General features: G+C 31.5%; 3 protein-coding genes across 3 annotated transcripts; all 3 read left to right on the top strand. All coding sequences in view use genetic code 12, as the record gives it.

Moving 5' to 3' along the window:
• Window positions 1-1,672: 1,672 nt before the first annotated feature.
• On the top strand, window positions 1,673-4,975 carry CAALFM_CR02510WA (uncharacterized protein; the record flags this gene model as incomplete). The annotated part of the gene is made up of 1 exon (XM_705618.2): window positions 1,673-4,975. One exon carries the CDS (start codon window positions 1,673-1,675, stop codon window positions 4,973-4,975), a length of 3,303 nt encoding a protein of 1,100 aa, XP_710710.2.
• Window positions 4,976-5,547: 572 nt separating this feature from the next.
• Window positions 5,548-5,943, top strand: RPC19 (DNA-directed RNA polymerase core subunit; the record flags this gene model as incomplete). The annotated part of the gene is made up of 1 exon (XM_705617.1): window positions 5,548-5,943. One exon carries the CDS (start codon window positions 5,548-5,550, stop codon window positions 5,941-5,943), a length of 396 nt encoding a protein of 131 aa, XP_710709.1.
• Window positions 5,944-6,644: 701 nt separating this feature from the next.
• Window positions 6,645-9,396, top strand: DBP2 (DEAD-box ATP-dependent RNA helicase; the record flags this gene model as incomplete). The annotated part of the gene is made up of 2 exons (XM_019475520.1): window positions 6,645-7,959; window positions 9,023-9,396. 2 exons carry the CDS (start codon window positions 6,645-6,647, stop codon window positions 9,394-9,396), a joined length of 1,689 nt encoding a protein of 562 aa, XP_019331065.1.
• Between the last annotated feature and the right edge of the window lie 168 nt (window positions 9,397-9,564).

Consider the following 9,564-nt stretch of genomic DNA (forward strand, 5'->3'; position numbering starts at 1 on the left):
GTTAATTATCTATCACTTACTTCTCCTTGCATAGAATAAATAAGAAAAAAAAGAAATCACAGAGAATACATTTGGTGGAAGATTTGGGATTAGCACCTGTTCCGATCACATTAGTTGTCCAAATTGATTAATATTATTACTTGCAAGTGATGATCTAGAATATTGAAATTATTTTTTTCTTAAATCCTACCAAGTATATCGAAGTCAAATATACTCTTGTTTAATTGATTATTGCTTCCATTCTTCAATTTCTTTCTATTATATTTAAGTTCCAGGATATCTTGGAGAAAACTTTCTTTTGTTAATTCTTCTACCCTTCTTTTCCCTTCTTTTTCGTTTCTCTTTATCAATACTATTTTTTAGTTTCAAATTCATTAATTACAAGCAAGGTCTTGATTACTTTTTTGAATAGAAATTTGTATATTTTCAATTTTTGATTGCTACATCACATTACAAACCCATACGTAATTCCACAAGTAACATTTCAAAAATCATACTTGCTGCATAAACCAGAAAAATAAAGGCAACACAAACAAAAAGACAACTAAAAAGAGTAACAAAACCAGATAGAGATTACAGAACAAAGAAGATCTCAAATCTAATTTAATCAAAAACACAGAAATCCCATTTCTTCTCCTATTATCAATTGTTATTGTATTTGTTGAGATTACAGTCAGTTCCAAAAGTAACTGTCAATATCTAATTTGATTTTCAATTTATTCAGGGATTCTTAATAATTTACAAGCTTAGTAGGATCAACAAATAGTTAGGATCCAAATCAAACTTTAAAAGAAATCCTCCCCACGTCCAAAACGAAGAAAATAGAACTAAATACAGAAGTTTCTATTGCATAAATATAATCTCAAATTTCTAGATATTGTGTTGGGTAATCAATTAATCCAAATTGTAACCTAAAATTTTTGGACATTCCTCGCAATACATTTTCTGAAATACAACATCAAATTTAACTTTATATTTGGTTGGCCAAACAATTGATAAACTTTATTTTTTTTTATCTTTATTCGTTTCATTGCTTCATCAAGAGTATCTTTCTTCCTCCACCCCACTTAATTGGCAAAGATACCTCCAATCCATTTTTATTTGAGAAAAACAATCAGGTGCAACAAAAAAAATAACACCTATCTATACAAAGGAAAGCAACGGCAAAAATAAAAAGGTCATTTAAATTTGCTATTGTTAATCTCATCGCCACAATATAAAACTCATTTGCAATCCAATTTTCATCATTTCTGGCTCATCCCCCCCTATATATCTCATTTTTCATCTAATACTTACACATAACAGATTTTTTTTTGGGCAAGTTTATACGATAGTGAGAGAGTGAATTTACATAATAGAAATTGCATAAATTAAAGACACAATAAAAGGACAAAGAACAAAGAGCAAAAACAATCTTCTGGCAATTTCTAAATTAAATCAATTGAGAATCTTACATATTATTCAATACAGTTTTTAGTAATATTTCAATTGAATTTCCATAATACGATTTGGAGGAGATTTATTTTAGTCACACACGCACACATTCTCTCTCCTGAGATATTTTTACTCACTACTAATAAAATATTATAGTAGTGCTTAAGTTATTTTTTTTTTTTCTGGGTATTTTTACACACACATAATATATTATTATAAATACAGTCATCAATTTTCAATGGGGAAAACTGCTGTTTCATCTTCAATTCAACAATCTAATCATCAACAACAACAACAACAACAACAACAGGAACTGTGCGCACAACTTCAACAATTGCAACACCAACAACATCAACAAGAACAACTGAATCGTTTACATCAAGTAGACCAACCTTATCAATCAATACAATTCGCACGGTTAACAAGACCACCAAGGATAAAATCGCCTAAAATTAAAGATAGTACTTTGTCGACTTTAACTCAAAGTGCGAATGATGACCAAAAATTTCTATTTAGCAATTTAAACAATAATAATAATAACAACAGTACTAATACCTATAACAACCCTCAAAACACCACTTATACTTTAACTTCCGCAAAAGAAACTAATTACCCTCATCAACCGAGTTTTAGTGGACCCAGTTTAAATAATAATTTCGCGTATTTGAATCCTACAAATAATCGCAATTCTATATTTACCAATCTGTTCTTCCAACAACAACAACAACCACAGTCACAACAGACACAAGTAAGAAATAACAATATATCACCACGGGATTTGAATAATAAGAACAACACAATGATGCATTATCAGCAACAACAACATCCACAACAACCGCAGCAACTGCAACAATCTCAACAACAAACCCAACAGCAATCACAACAACAAACACAGCAACCACATTCTTTGCAACAGACTTTCAATCCAATATCGGCAACAAGTCAACAATATCAACAGTATCAACAACCTAGTCAATTATTTAATCCACAACAGTCTGTTCAACAATACTTGCAACAACCGATAAGACCTCGCGGAGATTCAATTGTGTTGCCACCACCCATTAGACTGCTGGGCGAACATTTATATGAAAATGGTACCAATGGCAACCAAATTCCTTCAACATCAAGATCAAATAGTATTTTCAGCTCATTAATTAACCTCCCTGGATCAAGTGGGAATTCAATAAGTGAACCATCGGTTTCAAATCCTGGTTCTGCATCCGGCAAAAACGATATTGCTTTCAATACAACCAATGGGAATAAAAATAATAACAACACTACTACTAATAATAATAATAATAACGGTGCACCATTATTACCACCAACTACACGTTCTCGTCAAATGTCACTTGGTCAATCACAAGATTTCACTATGGAAGATTTAGAAAATTTCTTAAATAAAGAAAGTATGAGCAATATTTTTAATTGGCTGAATGATCCCAAATTGTCCATTAGTGGTGGAGTAGGAGGAAACATTAGTGGGAATGGAATAAAATCTAAAGGTAATTCAATTGATTTTACAAATTGGAATGAGGGAAATAACAATACTGGCTATAATAATAGTATCACGGAATTACTTCAGAATATGATATCGAATGGATCGATTGATTTTAATTCGTTTTCTAATATGAGTAATCAACAAAGAAGAGATTCTATTTTGAAAATTATAAACGATCAAAATTCATTGAGGAGTCAAAGAAGTTCATCAGATCAATCAAGAAATACTAATGCTAGTTTACGAGAAGATATATTTGACAGAAGGAATCCATCACAATCACAACAACAACCACAATCACTTGAAAAAACTCCACAACAATCTGCATCTTCATTATCGAAACAAAAACTGTCGCCAAGACAAAGAAAATCTCCTCAACAACAGCAACAGCAACAAAGACAACAATTATCTAATTTACAACAAAATCAAAGAGGACAAGTAAATACGTTGGGAGTTCCTGGAGACAAAGATAATGTTTCGCCTACATCATCATCTCATACTTCACCAAAGTTTCAAGAGGATCCACAATCACCAAAGGCATCACCTGTTGCATATGGAAATATACATGTGAATGAACCATTTGCTTCTGGTGGATACCAACAAGTTTCTCAAATGCAACAACAACAACAACAACGTCAACATCAACAACAGCAGAATAGACAGCAACAACAACAACAACCACAACAGCCACAAAGATTATTTCAAAATTATTCAGTGTCGCCACAAAACCAATACCAATATTCTGCTTATCCTAATTATAATCAATTAGGGTATTCCAATGTTCAACAGTCACTTGCAAATGCTCGAAATAATAGTTTTAGTAACTATATTTATCCAGTCCAGACCCAACAACAGCAACAGCAACAGCAACAACAACAATTTTATCCACCACCATCACAACAGCAACAACAATATATACCACCAGCAGCAACTACCACCAAACTACCAGGTTATATGCCTCAACAACAACAACCACCACCACCATCACAGCAACAACTGTTAAAATCTACAGATCAAAAGAAAAGGAAACCATCGGTTAAGCGAACAAGAAGGACGAAAAAAGATCAAAATTCAAATTCAACTCCGACAACAAATATGATGACGACACAAAATTTGAGTTCACCAGAAAGTCGAAATTTAGTTCCTGCTCAACAATTTGCTCAATCAGAAGATGGACGTCCATTATTAGGAGCAACAAAGATTGATCAATTGATGTTAGTGATTCAAGCTAGAGATAAAGGAATAACCAATCCTATTGAACAAGGACCTGATGGAAGTATTTTAGCTTCACCAGATAATTTTTCATTAGGTAGAAGTAAAGCCGAATTAGATAGTGGTATATTGCCACGACCGGTTAGTCTTGTTGGAGGAGTTGATAAACCACATAAACGAGATGAAGATGAAATTGAAGATAGTGATGATAATGGTGATGGGACTAATCAAAACCAACATCATCAACATCAACATAAAAGACGGAAACATAAGAATCAACAATGTCCTTATTGTTTTAAATTTTTCACTCAATCGACCCATTTGGAAGTTCATATAAGATCTCATATTGGATATAAACCATTTGAATGTACTTATTGTCATAAGAAATTCACTCAAGGAGGTAATTTACGTACTCATTTACGATTACATACTGGAGAGAAACCATTTACTTGTGAAATATGTAAACGATCATTCAATAGAAAAGGTAATCTTGCTGCTCATAAATTAACTCATGATAATTTGAAACCATTTGAATGTAAATTAGATAATTGTGATAAATCATTTACTCAATTGGGGAATTTAAAATCTCATCAAAATCGTTTCCATTTAGATAAATTGAATGAATTAACTCATAGATTAGCTGAATTGAGTGGACCAGCTTTAAATAATTTACCAAATGAAGAAAAAGAATTATTATTATATTTTAAAGATTTATATAAAAATTCAAATAAAGGAATAAGAGGTAGAGGTAAAGCTCATAAAGAAGATAATCAAGGCAATTCAAATGGGAAACAATCAGGTACTATGGGACAAATTTCTGGTTCAAGTTTATAACCATAACCATAACCACCACTACCACCACCACCGCAACCACCACAATTTACTAATGGTCAATCAAGAGGACAATTTTCCGGTTAGAAAAAAAATGCAAGGTTTATACATATATGTTTTATGCTATTATGTCAAATTTCTAAAACTTTTTGATGATTTTCAAGCTATTTTTTTATTATTATTACCACTATTAATGTTGATGGTTTTTTTTTATTAGTGTTTGCTCATATTTTGAATGAGTTTCTTTTTTTTTATTTAACTTCATTTCAAGTTTACTATTATTTTGTTTTGTTTTATAATTGTATTATTTCTGTTTATTTAGTTTATGCTAGTTATCAAAAAAAATTTTACATATATATTTACTATTGGAGAAATTAAATCGACGTTATGTTTTTGCAACTTTGAATATTCTGTGCTCAGTTACACGACTTAACAGTTGAGAAGCTCATCTAAAAATTTTCAAAGCGATACCAAACAAATCTACAATTCAAAAAAAAAAAAAAGAAATAGGTACAATCATCTATCTATCTACAACACCTAGCCCATCTTAACAATTCATATTTAAATTTTCCATAATGTCAGCAGAAGATATACAAATGGAAGATGCCAGTAATAATAGTGAACAAGAACAAATTCAAGAACAAGAATATGATATAAATAAAATCAAAATTTTACCAGGAAGTTCAGAAGATGGTACTTCAGCATCATTTCAAATCATCGATGAAGATCATACATTAGGTAATGCCCTTAGATATATAATTATGAAAAATCCTGAAGTTGAATTTTGTGGATATTCTATACCTCATCCAAGTGAAAATAAATTAAATATTAGAATTCAAACTTATGGTAATATAAGTGCGGTTGAAGCATTACATCAAGGATTAGATAATTTGAGTGAATTATGTGGAGCTATTGAAGATAAATTCGATGATGCTATTAAAGCTGGTGGTTATTCTACCAAAGAACCATAAATTAAATCAAGAGGAGACAGGAGGTTTATTTGCATTAATGGATGAAGTTGGCTAAGTAATATTATTTATAATCACTGTGTTATATTTTTTTTGTTTTAGATGGTTTTCCCATTATGGATTGAATTATTAATAGATAGATTTAGAATGTGAATAGTTTAATGTTTCAATGAACCATGATGTTGACAAAGACTCATTATTTGATATTCCAGTTGTTCAATGTTTTCTCTAAACTGTTAGTAAATGTAATATCAACATAAGTTATTTAATGACTTCAATTAGTTCTAGTCCTTATTCCAACATTACATCTTTTACTCTTGACATCTTAATTTTGAAGTTGACTTCTATTTATTGAAATTTGCTAATAAAAAACTGAGCCGCATATGATTGCCCAATTGGGGGACACCAAGAAGAAAGTAGAAAAAAAAAAAAGAAATTCTGTTACATTTAGTGAGTGAGTGAGTGAGTGCATGTGTGCGATGAGAAATGCTAACTCCCACATTAAAGAGAAGAGAAAATTTTTTAGTGTTTAAGATGAGAGTAGAATAATTAGATAGACGAAAGAAAAAAAACACCAACCCACATACTATAAAACGTGTTGCCATCCCCTTTAAAAATTTTTTTTTCCACTCTTTTTTTTTTCTCTTTATATTTAATAATACTATTCATTTAATTGGAATTATATTTATATATATATATTAATCATGTCATACAATAACGGAGGATATAATAATAGAAACGGAGGTAGTTACGGTGGAGGCTACGGCGGTGGTGGTAGCAGAGGTGGAAGAGATGGCTACAGTGGTGGTGGCAGAGGCGGTGGCTACGGTGGTGGTGATAGAGATCAAGGTGGATACAGAGGTGGAAGATTCAGTGGTGGTGGCCGTGGTGGTGGTAGATTTAATGATGCTCCAAGACAAGAATTAACTGCTCCACAATGGGATTTAGAACAATTGCCAAAATTTGAAAAAAATTTCTATTCAGAACATCCAGATGTTGCTGCCAGATCTGATAGAGACATTGAACAATTTAGAAAAGAAAATGAAATGACAGTTAAAGGTCATGATATCCCTCATCCAATCACCACTTTTGATGAAGCTGGTTTCCCAGATTATGTTTTACAAGAAGTCAAAGATCAAGGTTTCCCTAAACCAACTCCTATTCAGTGTCAAGGTTGGCCTATGGCTTTGAGTGGTAGGGATATGATTGGTATTGCCGCCACTGGTTCCGGTAAAACTTTATCTTATTGTTTACCATCTATTGTCCATATTAATGCTCAACCACAATTACAATATGGTGATGGTCCAATTGTTTTGGTTTTAGCACCAACAAGAGAATTGGCAGTGCAAATTCAAACTGAATGTTCCAAATTTGGTAAATCATCAAGAATTAGAAACACTTGTGTTTATGGTGGTGCACCAAAAGGTCCTCAAATTAGAGATTTAGCCAGAGGGGTTGAAATTTGTATTGCCACTCCAGGGAGATTAATTGATATGTTGGAAGCTGGTAAAACTAATTTGAAAAGAGTCACTTATTTGGTTTTAGATGAAGCTGATAGAATGTTAGATATGGGTTTTGAACCACAAATTAGAAAAATTGTTGATCAAATTAGACCTGATCGTCAAACTTTGATGTGGTCTGCTACTTGGCCAAAAGAAGTGCAACAATTGACTAGAGATTATTTGAACGATCCTATTCAAGTCACCATTGGTTCATTGGAATTGGCTGCTTCTCATACTATTACTCAATTGGTTGAAGTCATTGATGAATTTTCCAAGAGAGATAGATTAGTAAAACATTTGGAATCCGCTTTAAATGAAAAAGATAACAAAATATTGGTTTTTGCTTCTACTAAAAGAACTTGTGATGAAATCACCACTTATTTAAGATCAGATGGTTGGCCAGCATTAGCCATTCATGGTGATAAAGAGCAAAATGAAAGAGATTGGGTTTTAGATGAATTCAGAAAGGGTAAAACTTCTATTATGGTTGCAACTGACGTTGCTGCTAGAGGTATTGGTATGTATAATTTTTAACTTTGATTTATTGAATAACCACTGGTGGTTTTTTTCATTTATTTTTATTTTGAACTTACTAACTGTGTTGACATAAGGAGATTATAACGCCTTATTTAATTTAGGAGGAAAATAATTATTTTGTTTTAGTGATATTTGGGCTGGCACCTAAAAAAAGCTATAACAAATAATAGGAGATTGAATAGAACTAATGATACAATATTATCAGGAGTTTATTGAAGGAGAAAGATAATGTGATAAGCAGGGTTCTGCATAAATCACATTCAATAATATGAGATATTTAAAGAAGACCAATAATATTAAATACTACACATTTGATGTGTGATTTCATGATGGAAAGAAGGAGGGTGCGTGTTTTATTGTCATTTTACTTTTTGTGTTTTTTTTGTTTGGAGATTGTTTACATTCAGCCTTTTTGATTTATTATTATCATCAATGTTTACAATCTTTTGTTTCGCCTGGAGTGATTTAGATTAGATTAATTTTTTTAATCTCCCTTGCCAATTTAGCAAGTTTTAAGAAGGCGAAAGATAACAGAAAARRACAATGAATAATTATGTTTTTAACAAAGCGATGAACTATACCGCTTCAATAATTATTCAAAACAAGAAAAAATGAATTAGCACCTTGTGTTTTTTATTATTCATGAAATCTATTACACTTGTTCAATTGTGGGTGAAAAAAAAAATATGTTTTCTTTTTATATTCTCTATTTATACTTTCTATCATTCCTTCCAATAAACATATGTTGGACATTTGAAAAAAAAGAAAAGACTGGTTTTTATTGAAAGCAATAGAGAACTCGTGTTCTTTTTTTGCAGCCATTTTTTCACCAGTTAAAAAATGTCTCAACGTTTCTTAGTTCAATGATTTTTTTGTTAAATTAATCTCCTGTAGAAAATATTTTCTTCCTCTTAATAAGAGAAATGTTTAACCATCTTCAAATTGTGGATACAGATAAAATAAAAGAAAACTACCAAAGCGGTGATTATTGTTTTTGGGAAACTTTTTTGATACTAACTAATTGATTTTTTTTTTCAAAATAGATGTCAAAGGTATTACTCACGTCATTAATTATGATATGCCAGGAAATATTGAAGATTATGTGCATAGAATTGGTAGAACTGGTAGAGGAGGTGCTAGTGGTACTGCTATTTCATTTTTCACTGAAGGTAATTCCAAATTGGGAGGTGATTTATGTAAAATCATGAGAGAAGCTAATCAAACTGTTCCACCAGAATTACAAAGATTTGATAGAAGAAGTTATGGAAGTCATATGAGATTTGGTCAAGGTAGAGGTGGAAGAGGTGGTAGAGGCGGTAGAGGCGGTAGAGGTGGCAGAGGTGGTTACGGTGGTGGTGGTGGCTACAGATCTACTGGTGGTAATAGTGCTCCATTAGGAGGTAACCGTAGATTTTAAACTCAATGACACAAGGGTTTGTTGTAATCGTTTCTTTATTATAATTGATTATTTTATAGATTTTTTTAAACTTACTTTGTCAGTAGGTGGTTGTTTATTTTATTATTCTGTACTTTTTATTTATATTTGAATTGAATATGTTTTATTATTGAATTGAATTTGGTAAAG

The sequence above is a fragment of the Candida albicans genome, chromosome R (assembly GCF_000182965.3).
Source record: "Candida albicans SC5314 chromosome R, complete sequence".
Lineage (NCBI taxonomy): Eukaryota > Fungi > Ascomycota > Pichiomycetes > Serinales > Debaryomycetaceae > Candida > Candida albicans.